Source organism: Misgurnus anguillicaudatus, chromosome 2, assembly GCF_027580225.2.
Source record: "Misgurnus anguillicaudatus chromosome 2, ASM2758022v2, whole genome shotgun sequence".
NCBI lineage: Eukaryota > Metazoa > Chordata > Actinopteri > Cypriniformes > Cobitidae > Misgurnus > Misgurnus anguillicaudatus.
Window position 1 is genome coordinate 22,017,646 of NC_073338.2, and position 23,472 is coordinate 22,041,117.

Consider the following 23,472-nt stretch of genomic DNA (forward strand, 5'->3'; position numbering starts at 1 on the left):
TCTGTAAACTGAATAAAGAGTTCATATACTGTAAGTTTAAAGGTTCATCTTTATAGCACATTATCAACATGTAACAAATTGTCGGATTCTCTCAGCAGCACACAAGTCAGCTAATACTAAAATACTTTTGATACTTTTTTTTTTATTAATACAAATGTGGTGAACATACAATAGCTTCACAAATCATGACTTGTTTATGATTAATGTTAACAGTTTGTATAAGGGTTTAGTTGTAATTACAGCAGGGTAAAGCAAGGGGGCAACATTTATCTTATACTTTCTGTGATCCTCTTTCATTGTTCCAGCAGTGTGTGGTTTTTGTTGTTGTTTCACAAATATGTGTACAGAAGACTAACTGGCATGAACTTATCCCATAGCTTCAGTGTTGCATATTATTTCTTCATTTATAGATTAACTAAGTAATTTCCTGTTTTTCCAGACAATAAAATAAGAAAATGTTCAAAGAAGAAAATTAGTATTAAAGACAAAAGCTGAATTTGCTCGAAAAACTGTCTAAAACTAAATGTGTACTCTATCAGTAGGCCTTTGAATTTTGTTATCGAAACTTATTACAATTATTTACAATTAAATAAAAATTTGAAAATAATTTTATATAACGAGTTTTTTTAAAAATAAAAATCAGCATCTTTATCATAAACGAGTTTTAGGTTTAGTAAATACTGATTTTTCTTCATGCGATTAGTTGCGTGTGGTGGCGTTGTTGTGGTGATAACGTCATACGCGCACGGTACAGGACAGCTTCGCGTCAGATTGCCCGATGTCGTTCATAAATCATTATTCATCATGTTTCTAGACGACCGGGTTTATGTCACAATGTCTTGGATGATAAAATGTTGTCTGTTAGTTGTTTTGATAGGTGAGATTTCCCCTTATAACTATTATTCTGCTGGTTATTTGCTGCGTAAAAACACATGTTGACTGAATCTGTTATTGTTTTTAGATAAATGTATGAATCAAGAGATCAAGTATCCTGAATCCTTTGGTATTAGAGCAAAAGGTAGAACAGCTATTATCAAATGCATCGTGGATCAGTCGACTCTTAAGTCCACAGCTCTCCACTGGTACAGAGCTCAATCAGGTGGAGCTCTCCAGAGGATCCTGCATTTCGAAGCTGGAGACACAAAACCCAAAATCGAGAATGCTTTCCAAAGCAGATTCACTTCATCGATTCGTGATCAAGTGACCCTCTCTATCTCAACCGTTATGTTAGAGGATGCGGGGATGTATTACTGCGCATGCTGGGGTTCAAACAACACACAGTGTTAATAAAGAGAGGCAATCTATACAAAAACCTGCTGACATCACCAAATACCGGTTTATTTTATCAGCAGTCCCTCATGAGAGACATTTACATTTATGAAAAACATTGTGTTACTTTAAACACTGTTTCAAAGTGTATATGTCTCCTGACTTAGGCATTGTTTGCGCAATGACTACAGTTGTAATTTTTTATCAGTTAACAATAAAATATATAGACTATTTCAAAAGATGTAAACAACACTGAAACACTTCCTGTTTCAATTTGTGACTGTTTTTTATTTTATTTTGCATATATCATTATCTTTAAGATTTTTGTTTAACTTTTTGATTCAGTTCTATACAACCAAAATAACATTTTATCCCAAAATGTATCTAGTGTTAAAAAACTGAAACAGGAAGTGCTTCTGGACCAGCAATTGTTTAAATCTTTTGAAATGGTCTATATCAAGTGACTTGTGCAAATGAAATAATTGATGTATAATAAGGTAACACTTTATTTCGATAGTCCACTCTAGACATTTCACCAATCACAAGCAACTTTGCAACTACTTATCAACTAAAAATCTTTAGAGAATTAGTAAACTTTCTGCTTAATATCTACTAACACTTTATTGCAATGATATCTCAACAGACTTTCAACTGTCTATAAGTATCTTTGCAGGTGCATGTCAACTTATTCCACTAACCCAAACCTCTTCCCTAACTCTTACCGTCTACTAATACTCTAATGACAGTTAGTTGACGTATAGTTGCAAATTATTGAAAGATAGTTGACATGTAGTTGCAAAGTTATTTATAGTTAGTGGAATGTCTAAAGTGGACTATCAAAATAAAGTGTAACCTATAATAATAGTTAGCTTTTTAAATATAAAATCACGAATAGTAATTAATCTTAATCTTTAAATCTCATTTTAAATATGTCAATCTTTAAATTATAGTTTAAAGATTAGCTTAAAAATAAATGAATAAAACGATATAGCAAGGGGCAAAATAAATGAGCTACGTCAATTCATTTTGTTAAGGTGGTTAAACAATACACTCACTTAAGTTGTCTGGAGTGGGTGAGGACCTTTCAGGAAATGACATCAGCAAACATTAAATACAAGGCTGAATATGTTAACTGTACATTTCTCATTTGAACCAGATCAATGATGTTACTGTACATTTATATTTCCCTGCTCTCAGAGATCCCAGGTACTGTACATTTAACATTTTCAACATTGCAACTTTTACCTAAAGTGAGATACAGATTGATTTAATTGTCTTGACATCTGGGTTTTATTTAAATGAAGCAGCTGTCCTGGGAGTGACTTTGAAACAAGATCAACAAGCTTTGGTTAAGGCAGTGGGAAAAACGTCCTATTTTCCATGCAAAGTGACGGATTTACAATCCTGGAATTATATCCATTGGTATCAAAAGAGAGAAGGTGAAGCTCTGTCAAGATTGCTGTATATCAGTGAAGCTGGTAATGTCAACTATGATCCAAATAATCCACAAGCAAATGATTTCACTGTAGATAAAACACAACTTTATAATCTCAAACTAAGCAACACAAAACTGAACCATGCTGCAGTTTACTACTGTGCTTACTGGGACACGAGCAACCACAGTGACAAAATGAACTCACACACTATACATTAACTGACAGATATTGTAATTGTAGATTGTATGAATTCGATTTTCACATTTGGATATAAACTTGATCCTTCTCCAGTTTCTTATATTCCCAGTTTCATCCTTTAGCAAGTCGGGATGAAATTCCTGACGTTTTTCACACTTCCTGAACAACATTACAACAGGGCATTTTTATGTTTGTTTACTAAATAAAGTACTTTTGTTTGTTTGTTTGCTCACTCTTTAATACCTTTAAGGTAAACAGTGTAACAACAGTTGTGCAATAATTGTAGTATTTGTATAATGTTTGTTTGTTTGACACAAAGATCATCTCCAGCAGGGTGTGGTGCTGTTGAGCTGTTAAAGACAATTTCAAATTACAGCAATATTTAAGTGTTCATGAATTTGTAAACTACTTACAATAATTTCAAGAAACGCCAATTTAAACATCTGATATAAGAGTCAGGTGTGGTAAAGAGGAATCCATTTTAATACAAATTCTTTAAGTCTTTTTTATGTTGAAAAGGCACTGGCTTTTTTTCTGAATTCTTAAAACACTAAACCCCATTCTCCAAACCAATTTTTCAGTGGCCTAAACCCATTTTTCAAATAATTTTCTCTTCTATCAAAATCTTAAACAAGTTTAGGTAGTTAGACACTATTTCCAAAACTAATTTACTTCTTATGAGGTATGAGGAAGAGGTGGTGGATGAAGAGGAAGAGTATGAGGAAGAGTAGGGTCGCAAAGGAAATGTAGTTGACCTCTAGTTTGAGAGGGGTGGTGTTTTGTCAAGATGGTTTATTGTAGGATAAATTTGTCTTTAATGTGGATGAAGGTTTGTGGTCAGACCAGCATGAAGACACTGGGATGCTTAGACAGAATTCATTTCTCATTGACTTTAATTTTGCAGTCGCACATTTTTTGGTACTGTAAGATGATTTTCTTTTCTTTTTTTTTATTTTGTAGTTGGAAAGCTTTTGTGTGTGTGTGTGTGTGTGTGTGTGTGTGTGTGTGTGTGTGTGTGTGTGTGTGTGTGTGTGTGTGTGTGTCTAATAAATGCTTTGTACTGTTTTATATTGACTGATTGTATGTGTCATCTGAAAGCATTGCTTGATTTGAGCACTGATTAAATGATTTTGAGAGGTTCTGTGAATGATGTTTTGTATTTAAGTGGGCAATAGTTCAAAAAAAGGTGTTTTAGCAATTTTGAAAAGCTGGATTATAACTCCGCCTCAGGAAATGACATCAGCAAAGTGTAAACGGACCATTTCAGAAAATATTACAACACTGTAGTACAAGGAATATCATAAAGCTTTCTGTAGTCTTTTACATAACTACATGAAAGATGCTGATATATCTGTGTAATGTTATCATCTTAATGGTCTATGGTAAGTACACTGCAGTATTAGAGTAAATAAACCAGAATGTAACGACTCAGTAAATTACTTTAAAGAAAAATTTAATGAAATTGCTTATTTTCCGTTTATTTTATCACAGGTGTTGAAGGATTGACATTAACACAAAGTCAGATATCCTGGACAAAACAAGCTAAAAAAACTGTAGTTTTCAAATGTGAAGTATCAGGCCTAAGCAATAATAATTATGTCCACTGGTACCTAAAGAAGGACGGTGAGACATTAAAAAGATTGCTTTACATCAGTGCTGCTACTGGCATAACCACAAAAGAAGCAAATGAATTTGAAGGCCAGAAAACTGAAAATTCTTACGAGCTGAAACTTGCAGAAATAAAGAAGGAGCATGCTGGTGTTTATTACTGTGCAGCCTGGGAGGGCAACCACAGTGAGATAAAACTATTACATCTGATACATAAACCCTGAGAGAAACTCACAACAGGAAACCAGAATGAAACTGTTATTACAGTAAAGACAAATCATCTCTGAGCAATGCAACCATAGAAATTATGGTTACATAAATCAGACATGCAATTATTCAACATGGGAGCATTCTTTACAATGGCAAAGTAAACAAAATACATATGTCACAGACTAGGTCATGTCACTTTTAATACTTTTGTGTTTACACTACCTACACTCATTGAATAAACCTCAAGCAAATTCCTGTACAACTTAAGGATCTGCACTTTCAATACATTGTATATATTCCATAATATTGCACCTGTCTTCTTCACTGTTTACTATTGTAAAGCTTTATTGTACTGTACATTTGTCTGTCCAAAAGTGAGGTATACCAGGAGTTCCCATTTGTCTGGTAACCCAGCTCATCACAGTAGCAAGAGAAGGCAGATGGGACCTGGCTGTATTATGGCTGGACCTCACCAACGCTGGCTAAATACCCCACAAGTTGGTGGAGGTCGCACTGGAGAAACACCATGTACCGCAGAAGGTGATAGATCTCATCCTGGACTATTACAGCAAGTTAAGCTTGAGAGTTCCCACTGGCCAACTAGCATCTGATTGGCACCAGCTTGAGGTGGGGATAATCACTGGCTGTACCATCTCAGTAACCTTCTTTGCACTGGCAATGAACATGCTGGTCAAGGCAGCTAAATCAGAGTGCAGAGGTCCCCTCAGAAAGTCTGGAGTAAGACTTTCTGAGGGGACCTCAGAAAGTTTGCCTAAGCAAACTGGAATACCAACAAGCTCAGGCTCCCTTTTAGCTCAGACAGGGAGGAGTCCCTCATTTCACAGGCACGAGAACACCTGCAGTACTTTGGATGGAGAGATGCCAAAGTGTCCGGTGCAGGGATAGTTGTATGGACAGTAAGGGAGCAGTCCAGCAAGCAGAAACTCGACTGAATCACAAGGCCATCCTTGGAACAGTGGCGCAAGACAGAGCTGGACTTGGGAGCCTAACAGTGACCTGATATGACTTGACAAGCGGAAAGGAAAGGCAGAGACTGGTACAGGAGGAGGTGCGAGCTTAAGACAAGGAAGAGTGAACAAACAGAGCAGTGGCCATGTGGCAGCAGGGCACCTGAAGTGTGAGCAGGCGATGGAGCAGAGTTTCACGTGAAAGGACATCTGGAAGTGGAACCCCAAGTTCCTGATCAAGTTCCTGATTCAGGGGGTCTATGATGTACTCCCAAGCCCATCCAACCTGTGCACATGGGGCAAAATAGAAACACCTGCATGCCCCCTGTGCTCCAAAATAGGGACATTAGAACACATCCTAAGCAGCTGCTCCAAGGCGTTGGATGAGGGCTGGTATCAATGTAGGCACAACCAGGTCCTCAAATCTATCGCTGAGGCAATCAGCAAGAACGTCAAGGACTGCCGATACATCCAAGCTACAGCCAAAGCCATTCACTACATTAAGCAAGGACAAAAGCCACAGAAAGCATTGAAGAACTGCTCTGTAGGTTTGCTCTCCATGGCCTGGGACTGGGCAATGACAGTCGACCTGGAAAGGTGGCTGAAAATCCCAACACACATTACCCAATCCAAATTGAGACCTGATATCATCTTAGTCTCTGAGGCAATCAACAACTGATCTTGTTAGAGCTGACAGTGCTCTGGAAGGAGAGGAAGGAGGAGCCTCAAGAGAGAAAGAGGGAGAAATACCAAGAGTTGGTGGAGGATTGTCGGAGGAACGGATGGAGGACCAGGTGTAGGTGCCAGTAGATATGGGCAGCAGGGGATTTGCCAGTCACTTCCTGAGCAAGGCATATGGCACAATGGGCGTAACAGGTGCTAATCGAAGAAGAGACATAGATGGCTCTGGTTACAGAGGGGAGAGCAGTGGGGTCAATAGAACGCCACTTGGACACAGGCCGGTGTCTGATCAGCCTCGGTACTTTTCTATTAAAGTGAGAACTGAGAGCAGATTTTATTCTCACACAACTGCATAATTTCATACTATAAATAAATGCAAAGGAATTTAAGAGCACAAAATCTTTTATGGTGGATCTAACTGTATATGCCTGAAATGTTCAATCAACATTGAACGTGTTGAACTTTACTAAAAATTTTTAGAAGAACATCTGTATCATGAACCACAATACAAACTGTAGTTTATCATGTGGGCAGGGAACTCGACAGCATTACAACTTCCTGTTTAATGTACATACAGTAGAAATGAATTTCACTCCTCCCATGAAAAGACACAAAGCTCTCTACACACACGCTTTCTCTCTGTCACTATGAGTGCTCTTCTGAAATTATTTGTTTTTTTCTTTATTTATTTAATAATCAGTGGTAAGTGTTTTCATGTGGTCATATCATATTGATCCAATTAATCAAAACATATTTTTTAAACTTACACAATTTCATCTTACCTAATGTTTTATGTTATATTGTTTCTGTGAAATAATAGCTTGACATATTGGTTTTGCAGGGAATGAGGCAATTGAGCTGCAACAGAAAATCTCACTAACCAAAGCAGAAGAGAAGTTAGCCATTATAGACTGTTATTTCCCTTCAGACTGCTTGTATTATATCCACTGGTATCAACATAAAGATGGAGAAACTTTTAAGAGAATGCTGTACTCAGATATCAGCGATGGATCAACAAAGCATGATACTGGTTTTGAGTCAATAAAATCAGAAAAGAAAACATCAAATCACTTTGTTTTAAAAATCACAAAGCTAAAACAAGAAGATTCAGGAGTTTATTATTGTGCATGCTGGCCCAGCTATATCAGCACAGTGACTATAAAAAACCAAACCCTTCACAAAAACTTCATAAACCACAACTCTTCCTCCAAACCTGCAAGAAATCAACTACAATTACTTTTTATACAATTAGCTGCTATGTGAGCACAGCAATAAACAGTAGTAATATTGTCATGGTATGTAAGATGTGTGAATCCATTAATACTTCTTACAGGTTAACAAAACTTCTAAAAATGCTGTCATGTTTATTAAACAGAAGTAATTTTAGAACCATAACATACAGAGACTCAGATATTTATTTCCTGTTGTTCCTTCCCCTTTTATGTGTTGAATTACCTGGTTTCTTGATTATTTGTAATAAACCTTAAACTACATCTGGATCCGCATCCCTTAGCATTCATAACAGAATGACTGAACGACCATGGATCCAGCAGTTGTCGTCATTCGTTTTTGCCAGGAAACTCGAACCCTCAAGGACCACATGTAGAAACTTTTGGACATTGCCAATTTCACAGATTTTCTGGATTTCATCTTGATTTACAGATCAATGATCACTACAAAATAAAGTCTCATCCATGATGGTAATTTATGGAATTTTTGAATTATGCCTTGTATCTGTCCGGTTTCTCACTGTAGGGGACGATCGCCCCAAACATTTTGAATATTGAGTTTGGCCAATCACTAACTCCAGCATGGCCAAAACTGAGAATCGTGAGCCCGGTATTTATGGCAACCTCCTCTCTACAGCCCTTCCACAACATAGCTGCCACACCAGAACCTCCAGCCATTACCGATGCTACTCCAACATCTTCAGCCGTCATGGACTCCACTCATATCTTCTCAGCCATTGCGACATTGCATTTCACGACACCCATGCACTCCAAAGGCATGCAGATGTACCTGTTTTGGTGGTCCCAGAGGTGCCTGTTCCAGTGGTCCTGAGTCTGGTGGTCCTAGAAATCCTGCCACTATCATCAGCCCTACCTGGGCTTGTCATCTCCCTGTTGTGTGCCTGGGCTGTGCACTGCTCTCCTGCTCTTTGCAAGAGCCAAAAGAATAGCTTACATCACCAAAGAGAAGAGGCTTCACTTGCATACATAGTTCTAGTAGAGAGAGCTGTCTCAATAAGTTGAGCTGAGAGCAGCACCTAAGCTGGTGACCTGCATAGGGCAACATCTCAGTTCCCAAAATCTCTGGTCAGGTTTAAAGGTTGCAGGTATTACGTGTACTGCTAGTTCCCAATGAACTCTGTCTAGAAGAGAATCAGATTCTGGTAGGCCAGAATGGTGCTACCGCCAGTAGACTTACCTGACAAATCTTTTCCAACAGTCCCGGGTGTATGGCTAGAAAAGGACGCACTGAAATATTTGTATCCTTTGCCCATGAAAGCAAACTGAGGAAACCTACTCTGTTCTGTCAGAATATGTGTCCTTTAGTTATTTCGAGACAATACTATATTACATTTTGACACACAAATTTACACAATATGTTTTAATGTCAACATTTGAATCTGTATCTCTTCAGATGACATTTTAATACAAACGTATTGTTGGTTCTGAGACAAAAACAGCATCACTCTTGTGTTTGTATTGTAGAGCAGTTCTGTGATGTAGCTATACATACTGTATCTGTGCTAATTTGTCTGTAAAGTAAATAAAGAATATGACTTTATTTGTAATGACACCTGGATTGCGCAAGGGGGCAACATTTGTCTTTCACTTTCTGCAATAGACCTACAATAGCAGTGTGTTGGTTATTCACAGTTTTTGTTTGAGAATCATTGTCTCTTGCACAGCAAAAAGTATTGCATTAGCATAAAGAATATAAACTGCTTGTATAAAAAAGCATGACTTTAAGGTTTTTATAAAGAAGCTGATATAAAGACTTATTCCTAGACAAAACCTTGCAAAGAGATCTTTTTTAGAAGTTTTTATATTTTTATGTTATTGGTGTGCTCCATATATTTTTATTATTTATTTATTTACACATTTATTCTTCCACATAATCAAATTAAAATACAGATATTGATCACAAAATCATGTTCAAAAACAAATGTGCTCACATGTAATTCGGGCAGGTTTAATACAGTTTAAATGAAAGGCAGATGATAAATTCATTTGCAAGATACAGGTCCCCTACAAAAATTACAATGTTTATAGGCATATTTGTCGTACAAGTGTAGTAAGCATGTTTTTTTCAAACGTGGGTTTTCTCTAGCAGTATTTTAGGTTGGTTTCAAAATCACTTCTTATGCCTTACTTCGACTTTATCATTTTTCTTTTTGTTTAAAACTCTTACACTATTATATGAATTGTTTATAACGTTTAATCTCTAACCTGCATCTTGTTCGTTTTGTTTCGTGTGAAGGCGTTGTTGTGGTGATGACGTCATACGCGCACAGGACAGCTCGTGATCATGACAGCGTCAGATTGTCCAATGTCCTTTATAATTCATCAAGTTTCTGGATGACAGGTTTAATGTCACAATGTCTTGGATGATGAAATGTTGTCTGTTAGTTGTGTTAATAGGTGAGATTGCAATCCTTTCTTATTCTGCTGCATTATGTAGCAATTTTTATTCTGCTGCATTTCTTGTTCATAAACACACGTTGACTGAATCTGTTATTGATTTTAGATAACTGTATGAATCAGGAGATCACGTATCCTGAACGCCAGGCATTTAAAGCAAAAGGTAGATCAGTTCGAATCAAATGCCTGGTGAATCAGTCGACTCTTAAGTCCACAGCTCTTCACTTGTACAGAGCTCAGTCAGGTGGAGCTCTCCAGAGGATCCTGCATTTCGAGGCTGGAACTACAACAGCCAAAACCGAGGAAGCTTTCGGCCGCAGATTCACTGGAGCGATAAAGCAAAATGAAGTGACCCTCACTGTCTCAGCCCTCGCGCCAGAGGATGCGGGGATGTATTACTGTGCGCTCTGGGGTTCAGACAACACACAGTGTTAATAAAGAGAGGAAATCTTTACAAAAACCTGCTGCTTAACATCATCACCTAGGGGATTATTTCATAGAGACATTAACAGACCCCCATCAGATTTTAGATAGGCATACCCTAGTCAATTACTGTACGTATTATCAGTTAACAGCGTAACTAAATCTTTTTAATTAACATTTTTACAAATAAATAAATAAATAATACAGTAGCAAGTGACAATTTAATTGAGCAACCCGCAATTCATTGTGTAAAGGTGATGCATCAACAGTTACTCAAGAATGTATTACTTGAAATAACAGTGGCCATAATTCAGAAATGTGATGATTAAAATGAAACAGTAAAAATAAAAATAAAAAGTCACACAACACATGCATAGTGCTTTATTTGGCATTTTTGCAAATTAATGTTGAAAAAACACCTTAAGTTTCATCTATCCATTTTGTACCATTATGTGTTAATTTAATCGGTTACAAAAAGAAAATATGTATTATATACTATTCCCATCACTTTTGTCTAGACTTTACATATATTTATGAATGTATGTGTGTGTTAAACACATGTTTATTAGGTTTAGTGTCAGGAAAACATATATTTGAATCTTGTTCAAGGTGTAAATGTAAGCTTGTGATTTAAACAAAATGAAATATGTGTTTATTTTCCTGCACTGAGAAACATTTTGTAGCAGATTTTATTTAAAGCGAATGAAGTGCAATATTTGTATAAGTATATTTGACACAGATCATCTTCAGCAGTGTGTGGTGCTGTTGAGCTGTCAAAGAGGATTTGAACATTAAAACTATGTAGATTGAAGTAAATTTACTTGCAGTATCTATTATAAACATCTGATTGTCAGGTGTTGTAAAGATGAATACATTTTATTAAAGCATTTGAGTCATTTTATTATTGTTGACTTCCTGCTTGATTTATAAATAATATCATTTATGGAAAAGACATTAATTATAACTCCGCCTCAGGAAATGACATCAACAAAGTGTAAACAGACAATTTCAGAAATTATTACAACACAGCATAGGGGGTACAAGAAATCTCATAAAGCATACTTTACAGTCTCTTATTATAACTAAATGAAAGATGCTGATATATGTGTGTACAGTTATCATCTTAATGATCTATGGTGAGTACACTTCAGCATCATAGCAACCAAATCTGAATGTAGCAACCATTAAATAAAATTTAATAAAAGTTAAATTACTTATTTTCAATTTATTGAATCACAGGTGCTGAAGGGTTGAAATTAAAACAACCCCAGTCGTCCTGGATAAAACAAGAAGGAAAAACTGTAGATATAAAATGTGAAGCAACAGACCTGGGCAGTAACAGTTATGTCCACTGGTACCTAAAGAAAGACGGTGAGGCATTAAAAAGATTGCTTTACATCAGTGCTACTACCGGCAGCGTCGTAAAAGATGCAAAAGAATTTGAAGGTCAGAAAGCTGGAAATAACTACAACATAAAACTTGGAGTAATAAAGATGGAGCATGCCGGTGTTTATTACTGTGCAGCCTGGGATGGCAGCCACAGTGAGATAAAACTATTACATCTGATACATAAACCCTGAGAGAAACTCACAACAGGAAACCAGAATGAAACTGTTATTACAGTAAAGACGGATCATCTCTGAGTAATAATGCAACCACAAGCAGGTTGGTGTATAGCAGTTAAAGGAACAGTATGTAGGATTGTGGCCAAAACTGGTATTGCAATAACAAAACTTGTGGCTAAAACTGGTACTGCAATCACACAACTAGTGGCCAATACACAAAATGACAACATAAACATCAGTTGAGGGCCACTGTTGTCAGTGATATAAGTATTTGAAATAAAAATGATTTCTTAATGTCTAGTGACATATCAGGGTCATTTTATGATTAATTGATATACATTTCTTACATACTGTTCCTTTAAGTGAAGGCTGATGTAGAAATAAAAAAAAACATAAATAAAAAATCTCAAAATCATTTTTCTAGATTATTTGCTGTATATCTAAACAGTTTCAACCTGTTTCATCCTGGTACTGTTTACTCTCAGAAAACTAGAACACTGTAAAAGAAATACAGCATAAGTCAATTCAACCTATTTTTCTAAGTTTTGACTATAGGTTTAAGTTGTGATAAGTTGATACAACTTAGAAAAACAAGTTGAAATAAACTTAATTTGTTATCTTAAAGTAACTTGTTGATTTGATATCATTTTTTACAATGAAGGAATGGTAGAAATGAATCACAAACACACTCGTGTGTCATTGCATTTTCCTCATAAAGACATTTCCGGAAAACCAAGGTAATGTAATAAAGACACATTTCTAGCAGCATTTTAGTGTCACTTAAGTAATAAAAGCAAGCAACATTTTTGTAATAATGATATTTCTACTTCACACTTTATAAAAACATACTTCAAACTGCTGTTGCAACTGTATATCTTTTTGTTCACAGCGATGCCATAAAAAGAAACATTTTCAGCTCCTCAACAAAATAATACATTTAAAGGTTCTTTAAGCGCCCCTGGCACCATCTCGCAGCCCTATTTGAGAACCTCTGCTTTAAAGAAGCATGTTTTCTTACCTTTTCATAAAACATTTTTTCACTACATCGTACCATTTTTAAACAAAACATTTCAAACATTTGTTTGAAGAGGTCAGTGGGAGTCCTGCACATGCAGTCCTGCTCATAACTGTCCGAATGTGAATGTACAGTATATAGCATGGAGAAATAAAAGCTTAGTCTCATAAAATCTGTATGGCCTAATGAAAAAATGGCATCATAATAAAAGTGCAGGAGAAAAAACAATAAAAAGCTTTTTTTCTTTGTCAGGGAACAGTTTTAGAGGAAAACTACCATTTAATTTAAGATTTATAACACACATTTGTTTAGAGATGTCCATATTGCTTTGGACTGCATTACATAAGTAGGGAATAATTGACGACGGGCCATTATTTGAAAATAATGCACACCCATGGTGGTAATGTGGCACAACGCATAGCAGAGTGCCATTACACCACAGGTGTGCATTATTTTCAAATAATTCAAAGGACCGAAGTCAATTATTCTTCTTATACCACGTTTACCACAAACATTGCTCTGGTACCTATTTAAGACATTAAAAATACAGAAAAATAATCAACAACATTTCTCAGCCAATCAGAATAAAGCATTCAACTGTGCATTAACAATAGTTATCTACATCAATTTAATATATATATAAATTACTTTTATGTTATTGTCTTTCTCTATGCACAAGAACAGCTATACAAAATCGACAACTTACAGAGGCTTATTATAGATTGTATACATATAGGACTGGTTGTGAACATGCTGAGGGGTGTGAGTGATAATACAAAAAACCTCTACCCCCTGAGAGTAGTACATATAGTTCACAACTAGAGGTCATTACAGTGTCTGCAGAGACCCCATACATACTGTGGATATCTTTGTTTGACATCAATTTCAAATATTTGAGCTCTGGTTAATTTCTGACCCTGCTGTGGACTTGCATGAGATAAACTCAGATAAACAAGAACAGGAAACTCAAGCGGTCTTTAATTTGTTTGCTCTAGAAATACACTCATCATTACGAGAAACGACAGAAGATCTACATACTCTCTCAGACATCATGAGTCTTCAACTGCAGTTATCATTGTTATTGCTTATTTACCTGATATGTAGAGGTAAGACTTGAAGTTTGAATAGCTGTATATGTTATCATTAAAGCATTATAAGAAGGATAACCACCATTAACAATAGGCTATGTCTGTGTTTCTTTTAGTGGATGGAGTCGTGGAGATGCATCAGCAAATCTCACTGACCAAATCAATGGAGAAAGTTGCCATCATTAACTGTGATTTCCCGAAAGAGTGTGAACATTACATCCACTGGTATCAGAAAAAAGAAGGAGAAACCCTTAAAAGAATTCTGTACTCAAGAATCAGTGACGAAGTCACACAAAATGAATCTGGGGATTCATCCTTTAAATCAGAAAAGGACAAATCAAATCGCTTTGTTTTAAAAGTCAATCATCTGACCAAACAACATTCGGCAACATATTATTGTGCTTGTTGGATCTCAGACAGCACAGCGTGTAAATATACTGAAGACTTGCACAAAAACTCATTCTTCAACACCAAACCACAACACGTATGTCTCTTTGTCTGTTATCTCTGGGATCAGAGGGGCCAAGAACAATGAAGTGAGGCAAACATAACACACAGAAACCAATTCATGTGATTTCAGACAAATAAAAATAGTGAAATAGTGGTTTATTTTAAAATTAAAAATATAAAAAAAACCTGAATGGATATTTTTGTTAATAATATAATATTGTGCTGGTTGGGTTTGAAGCAGCACTGATTCATAACTGTGCTTGTTGGAATAGAAATACAGTAAGGGTAAAAAAAACCACAAATGTGCATGTGTATAACCAAAGCAGGTGAACTACTTACATAACAGAAAAGTTTTACAGTTGTCTGAGAATTACAAGCATTGAAAAGAAACCAGTGTCGCCCCTACTGGTAACAGTGTGATAATATTTTGTTATGTAACTCTAGCAGGAGGACGGAAACTCAAAAGTATAAACCACCCATTTGTTACTCACAGGAATTAAATCTAACCAGAACCAAGACCGACGTTATTCAGACACTTTCTGTAACCATGACTCTATTACTGCAGTTTTACTTTCTCATTTATCTTATATTTAGAGGTATGTACATATAAATATTTTTGTTAACACACACACACACAATAAAATTGAATAATGAGTAATTCATTTAGTGATTCAGTATTTTGTCCTTTATGTTGGTTATTTTCTTGGGTTCTATCATGCTTTCTAGGTTAATGTGTGTTTTTGCTTATAGTGGATGGAGATCAGAAGCTGGAACAGAAAATGTGGGAGGTCAAAGCTAAGGATAAAACAGTTATTATAGACTGCCAATTCCCTTCAAACTGCCTGAGCTACATTCACTGGTATCAACAAAAAGAGGGAGAAACATTAAAGCGAATTTTATATTCATCAATCAGTGGTGGAACTGCTATCAAAGATGTTAATGATGATTCATTTCAAATCCAAAAGAAGTCAGGGTCAAATATAGCTCTGAAAATATCCAGACTAAAGACAGAGGATTCTGCAATATATTACTGCGCTTGTTGGATCTCAGGTGGCAGTGCCACACAGAAATTAAAAATACTGAAGCCTTGTTCAAAAAGTCTGCATATTTGATGGAGGTTTATTAGGGAATATTTATTTATAGGAGTAATATACTCTTATAAATGCTGGATTATTTTAACCCATGTTGGATAAATATTGGACAAAACACATGCTGAGTTAAAAATGACCCAATGTTGGGTTGTTGTTATGCAACCATGGGTTATAATGACCCCGCAGTTGGGTTAAAACAATTGGGTCAATTTTAAAGGAACACGCCCACATTTTGGGACTTTAACTTATTCACCGTATCCCCCAGAGTAAGATAAGTCCATACATACCTTTCTCATCTCTGTGCGTGCTGTAACTCTGTCTGACGCAGCCCCCGCTAGCTTAGCTTAGCACAAAGACTGAAAGTGAATAGCTTCAGCTAGCATACCGCTCCCAATAAGTGACAAAATAACGCAAACATTTTTCTATTTGTGTGTTGTGATTTGTATAGTCACACTGTGTACAAATAACAAGGTGATAGGAGACACAGCCATCTTTTAACAGTATATACTGGGAACTATATTCTCAGAAGGTGAAGCACTACTACTTGGGCGGAGTGATTTGCACAACTCTGACCAAACTCTCTGCTCCTCACCAGGGGTTTCTTGGGTGCTGCGAGCAAATCACTCCACCTTTTGAGAATATAGTTCCCAGTATGTATACAGTTAAAAGATGGCTGTTTCTCATATGACCTTGTTATTTGTGACTATACAAATCACAACACAGCAATAGGAAAATGTTCACGTTATTTTGTCAGTTATTGGGAGCAATTTGCTAGCTGGAACCATTTACTTCCAGTCTTTGTGCTAAGCTAAGCTAGTGGTGGTTGCATCAGACAGAGTTACAGCACGCACAGAGATGAATAAGGTATGTGTGGAAATAGCTTTGACATCATGAGTTGCCTTGTCTAATAAACAAACTATTACAGCCCCTACTGGCAACAGTGTGATAAGACATTTTGTATACAGAACATCTGCTGCCGGATCTGTTCTCTGCAGAGTTTAATAAAAAAAAGGTTAAAGCACTTCAAGGGTCAGTTATTGTTTGCAAATTGTTTGCAAACCTCCAGAGAAACTGTACATGGGGGTACTAGAGGCTACCACACAATCTGCTCTGCACAAGAGTTTTTGTTCAACAACAAATGACTGTGGGAGACAGGAAAGTCTTTGGTTCGGGCACCAGACTGTATGTGACAGGTAAGGAAAATTTTGTATAATTATTGTTTGCTTGTCCGTTTTTAAGCGTTTTTAATGCCCTTGAGTTTTTTTTTAGACGATACTTTAGTTAACAATAGAGAGAGAGAGTAACCTAAGGAGATTTAAAACCAGGCAGTTCCTTGAATAATTACAATCAGTTTGGGTTTATTCACATAAAAAATGAAATTGAAGTAGTGTTTACAATTTATTCTAGCAGGTTAGTAGGGTTTGTGTTATTCTGTAGTATTTGTAATAGACTTAATCTGAGTGGGCAACTTGATCAAACGCTTTGGATCTGGAACAAAACTAATTGTGACAGGTAGGTAAAGGTGCAATACTGCATTCTTCTTTACAAAATTATGTAAAATTTTATAATAAAATTTAAACCACCGTCACAAACATGTTTAAAGGGGTAGTTCACCCAAAAAAGTAAATTCTTTCATAATTTACTCACTCTCATGTTGTTACAAACCTGTTTTAATGTCTTAATTCTGATGAACGCAAATGAAGAAATTTTGAGTAATGTTTGTAACCAGACCGATCAGAAGCCCCATTGACCTCCATAATTTTGTTTTATGGAAATCAATGGGGCCAATGGGGGTTTGGTTGCAGACATTCCTCAAAATATCTTCCTTCGTGTTCATCAAAACAAAGAAATTTAAACAGGTTCGCAACAAGATGAGATTGAGTAAAAAATGACAAAATTTTCATTTTTGGTTGAACTACTTCTTTATTTGTTCTATTTTGTAAGTCATATACAAAAATGTGACCCTGCTTGTGAAAATCAGCTAAAGTCATGTTTTGGTCATTTACTGCTTCTTTGATTTTTTACATAAAATCATAAATATAAAGTAAAGAACCTTGTGTGAAAAATCTCCTTGATATCTGTAACATTGACTAAGGTCATGTAAAATTTTTATGAATTTCGGTCTCAAAAAAAGTTTTTGTGAAATTTCAACTTTAAAGCAAGCTTATATTTAAAGCTGCAGCACAATTGAACCCTCTGTATAATTATCCTGTCTCAATAAGTTAAAGACGAAATTCTCATGTTTTTAAGTGATATGTGATATATTTATGGGAAAATGCGTAACATTTTGTAAAGCAGGTTTTTTAATTATGATGCGCATGTCCAAAAAGCATAAAACATTGAAATTAACATACAGTACCAAAATACCTCAATTCATTAAAACTATTTGTTTAAAATGACATTTTTGCAATAAAGATATATATAAAATGCCCTTGAAATTTAGATAATTTTTATTATTTATTCACAATAGAGAAAATAACCTAAAAAGATATATAACCAGGTAGTTCCTTATTACAGTCTGTTTGGATTATTCACATAAGAAAATAAAGTTATTAATTCTAGTTAATGGTTAGCAAGTGTTGCATTATTCTGTAGTATTTGTAATAGATTTAATCTGAGTGGGCGACTGGATTAAACGCTTTGGAGCTGGAACAAAACTGATTGTGACAGGTAGGGAAACAATGCAATACTGCATTCTTCTTTACAAAATTATGTAACATTTTATAATTTTAAACATATGGAGTGGTTTCCCGGACAGGGCTTATCGTAGTCCCAGACTAAAATGCATGTTTGAGCTTTACTTTCAAAACACCTTGTACTGACGCATTTTAGCATATCAGTGCCATTGTTTTGTCTCAAGATGCACATCAGTATAGTTTTTTTTGTAAGGTTTGTTTGTAAAAACATCTTAAATGTCCTAAAATAACTAATGCCTAGTCCTGGATCTAAACCCTGTCCGTGAAACTGGCCCATAGTCAGATATGTAGAGAAATGAGCCCCTGCAAAAACCTAAAGTAATGTTTTGTACATTTTTTACATGAAATCATTCTATATAGAACAGTTGGTGAAATTATCACCAATATTGACTAAGGCCATGTCAAAGATTTGATGAATTTCTGTCATGTTTTTGAGAAATTGAGCAGATTTTGTAATATATACACTGTAAAAGGCAACGTTTCGACCCTCAGGTGCCTGATGAAGACCTGAGGGTCGAAACGTTGCCTTTTAATTAATTAAATAAACTTTTGTATGGAGCAGTATTTTTCAGTGTGCAGACTGCATTTTTGTATTTATTGATTGCATATATAATTGTTTCTCAGTCTTTTTAATAGAATACAACCAGAAAATACAGGAAATGTGTATGTAGTATTAAAAACTGTATAAAAGTATAAGCTAAAGTGTGAAGTTTTTAGGGTAAACTCCCCTTCCACTTGAGCAATAGCAGGAAACTGCAGGATCTCTTATACTTAAATGAAATTAAATCCTAATTTGTAGTTCTAATCGAATGACTTCAGGACTTCAGTCTCTCAAAAAATCTCAAGATGTGTTTCGTGCCAAGAGAGGTCACACTAAACCCAGACGATGCCTAAAAAAGACATTTAGTCCTGAAAATTAAATTTTTATTTTTTTGTACATATTTCCTGTATTTTCTGTTTGTATCTTAATAAATAAATTGAAAAAAATTATGGATGGACATTAAAACTTCTAAAACAACAAGCCTGGTAGTGGTGGCCTAAGACTTTTGCACAGTACTGTACATATATGAAAGGCTCAAATGCAAAAGTCACTAAATGCCACTTTCGTCAAAAATTTTATAATGATAATGACTCTGGACCACAAAACCATGCATAAGTAGCACTTGTATATTTGTAGCAAAAGCCAAAAATACACTGTTTGGGTCAAAATGATAGATTATTCTTTTATGCCAAAAATTATTCTGATATTATATAAAGATCATGTTTCATGAAGATATTTAGTAAATTGTCCTACCGTTAATATATGAAAACTTTATTTTTGTGAGTGTCATCTGTTTATCTACATCATCTTCTGTTAGTTACGCTTTGCTGCATGCGTCATATTCAGATTTCAGATTTGGAGATCATCAGGCACCAGTTTTTTCCATAAGAGCAGCTTTAAATGATTATCTTTTCAGAAGTTGAGCTACAAAATTGATAAGTTGATCCTGAAATTTCGGTGATGACATGAAAAAATGTTCATGCCTTGCGGCACTACCTTATTGTCGCTTGTGCAATTTGGTATTATGGACTGTTCTCACTTCACTGAAAACCCTAAGTTGACTGAACTGAGTTGATTGAATAAACTTGTTCCCTCAATTCAAATGAGTAATTGGTCTCTCAAAACTAAATTTAAGATTGCTTAACTTTGTGGTCATATCGACTGAACTTAAATAGTTAAGTTCACCAAACTTGGAGTAGGAAGGAATTCATGACTGACTCTATTATAATCAATAAATGAAACTAATTCTCCACAAGAGCACACAGTAAACTAGATTGTTTATATATAAGAAGAGTTTCGTTTCAAAACGAGAGAAATCCATTTTTTAACATTTTTGTCAAAACATGTTTATTATTATCTTATAATGTTATTATTTTGTTTTATGGTGCTACTTAGCTGTATTTTTTAAGTTATGAAGGTTTAAATCAAAACAAACCAACTGCAGTTGCATTGAAATTAATTGGAATGCACAACCAAAAAACGAGATTTCTGAACAATTAAAAAACGGTGGTTATCTCGTTTTGCAACAAAACTCTTCATATATTGTCACTGTAGTGAAGCGAAATACGAGTTGAATGCCAAAGCAAACATTAACTGAAAGGTTACTTTAAACTATCATTTACAACAGAACAACATAATAATACTACAAAGAGATTAAAACTCTAAGATATTTTATTAACAACAGTTTATATGACTCATCAGCTTTTATTCTTTTACCAAAATTAAATAATCCACAATTTCCAGGTGCAAGGATTTTGTACTGTACTGAATTCCAGCATTTTGTACTGATAATTTAAAGCTAATTTAACTTGAATTTTGAAGTTTATTGATTTAAACAAGTTAAACAAACTAAGATTTTATGGATCCAGAAAGCAAAATGTTAATTATTTTGTTATGATTACTTTATTGTTAACGTACAAACATTATGCCTGTCAGTGTTTTTAATGACAGAAAAGGGGTTCCTGAAATGAATGATACAATAATCATCACTGTAAAAATATGCCGCATGACGTTAAAACAACTTGGTTTTGCCAAGTCAATTCAACCTTCTATTTTAAACTTTGACTTGTGATAAGTTGACATAACTTATAAAAACAAGTTGAAATTGTTTTGTTTTATTCAATTTGTTATAATTTGTTAAATCAAAGTAACATAAAAATATATGTTGATTTGACAAAAATGCTGCATTTTTATAGTGCATGTAAAGTGAATAAAGATGAACAAAATCAATGTTTTACCAAGTGCAGATATTTATAAAATGTATAGTGCCAATAAAATCATTGTCAGTTTCAGTATTTATCACATTACAACTAAAAATTTAAGTATTGAATCTTGAAGGCTTAGTTTATTCTAACTATCTTAATAGACACAAATGACATATTTTATCATTTTTATAACTTTGACCTTTCCCAGATAGGGATCAGACTAGTCCTAGGGTAAAATAAATGTAAGAGCTGTCCAAACTGAAAACAACTTGCACTGACATATCTTAAAATACATCAGTGCCTTTTTTTGCCTCAAAATGCACACAAGTAATGTCTTTAGTAAGGCATGTTTCACTGAAAAAAATGATTCATTCAATTTACTCATTTTAAGGTAAGTGGTTGCAATTAATTTATTTAAGCTACATTTAAACAAAAAAAGCAAAACAAAACAAAAAAACTTTTGTTTAAATGTATCTTAAATAAATTGATTGCAACCACTTACCTTGATGAATGAATCATTTTTTCAGTGTTGTTAAAACTAGTTATATGTCCTAATTAAACAAAGGATAGTCCTGTTTTAAAATAATCTCTATCTTGGAAACCACCCCATAATCTTACAATTAGATTATGCGACTTTAGTCGAGGTTTTACAGGTGGGGTCACAAATTAGTTTTGCCTGTTGGTTATCGATGTAATGATGTTTATTGTTGGTCCCTAAGACAAATGTTTACCTTATTTGCAAGTCATATTTAATAAAAGCATCTGCTAAAATGTGCATGTTTCTCTCTGAAGATGTGGGAAAGGACAAGGTTAATGTGCCAACTCTGAAGGCATACAAACCATCAAAAATCCAAGGTGATAAAAGAACAATGGTATGTCAAGCCAGTAAAATGTTTCCTGACCTGGTGAAATTCACATGGCAAACAAAGACCTCAACAGGAGGAGACTGGGCTAACGTGCCAGATGAACAAGTCATTGAACAGAGGGACGAAGTTGGCAAAGATAACCCTCCAACGGTTTTTGTGACAAGTATGATTACCGTAGATGAAAACACAATCAAAAACAACAAATACAAATGTTCTGTTAAACATGAAGGAACCACAGATCCCAAAACAGCCTACATAGATGAAGGTAATTTGAAAAAACACTAATAGGTGTAAGGTAACAAAAACTTTACACAGTTCCTGTAACATGCCAAGGACTGTAGTTTAAACAATTCATCTTAATTAAATAAATACATTTCTACTGCTTAAAATTGTCTTTATAGATTTTTTTATTTACTTGTTTCACTTATTTGCTGAACATAAGTATAGTGTTATATGAAGATTGATGAACAAAACTGTAAAATAATTTAACATAGATTTTTTTAGGCTATATATACTGTACATGTGTAGCCTACATATTAAATAATTAAAATAATTTTCTGATGTTTAATGAAGGTACAAGTTCACCTGGGAGTGGGGTTGATCCTGTCGAAGCAACATGTCCACCAACAACGGAGAACACAGAGCAAAAGCAGAAATCAGGTGAATAAATGCATAAATTGTCTAACTTGCATTCATTTGAATCACATGGTACCTTAATGGCTCAAAATTAAATAACCAAAAACAAAACTGTTGTTACATGAACAATAAAAACAGACATATACAGTATGTGTAACAGATTTAAATGTGCTTTTTTCTATTATAGAAACCACGGATGAAGCACCCAGTCTGTATCTGTTTCTCTATGCATATGGTATAATGCTCATGAAGAACGGACTATATTTTGTCGCTGTCTCTCTTTATCTTTTCAAGAGAAGATTTGGAAAGAAAAATGAAAGCACTTAGGGGCTAAATTCATGACCTAAACATTCAAAACATCCACAATATTCAAAAATATTATTTTCGGCACTTAAATTTGGTGATCTTTACTTTAGCGATTTTCAGTCATTTTTTAAAGTGTTCTTTTTAGGGCTGGGCATAGATTAATCTCATACAAAATAAGAGTAATTTTTTGCATAATATATGAGTTTGTGATGTGTGTAAATATTATGTATATTTAAACACACACATGCATATACATTTAAGAAATGTTTTATTTAAATATCGTTTTTTAATTTATATATATTTAAAATATATAAAAATATAAATAAATATATATATACACATGTAAATATTTCTTAAATACATACATGAATGTGTGTGTGTGTATTTATATATACATAATAATTACACACAGCACAAACTCATATGTTATGCAAAAAATTACTTTTATTTTGTATGAAAAGTAACTTTAGCTAATAAATGTTTTCACACGTGTACTGGTATGTTTTATTGTTTCCAATTATTTTTTGTTCAATCACATTTTGGTTTTAATAAATGGATAATATAGATTTTCTTG

At 34.6% G+C, this 23,472-nt stretch overlaps 1 protein-coding gene across 1 annotated transcript; it reads left to right on the top strand.

Moving 5' to 3' along the window:
• Positions 1-9,864: 9,864 nt before the first annotated feature.
• LOC129442079 (uncharacterized) lies at positions 9,865-23,145 on the top strand. Its single transcript, XM_073858184.1, has 8 exons — positions 9,865-10,017; positions 10,124-10,447; positions 14,225-14,386; positions 15,309-15,417; positions 16,805-16,842; positions 21,883-22,221; positions 22,530-22,616; positions 22,780-23,145. Exons 1-8 carry the CDS (start codon positions 9,975-9,977, stop codon positions 22,917-22,919), a joined length of 1,242 nt encoding a protein of 413 aa, XP_073714285.1. The 5' UTR covers positions 9,865-9,974; the 3' UTR covers positions 22,920-23,145.
• Positions 23,146-23,472: the final 327 nt, after the last annotated feature.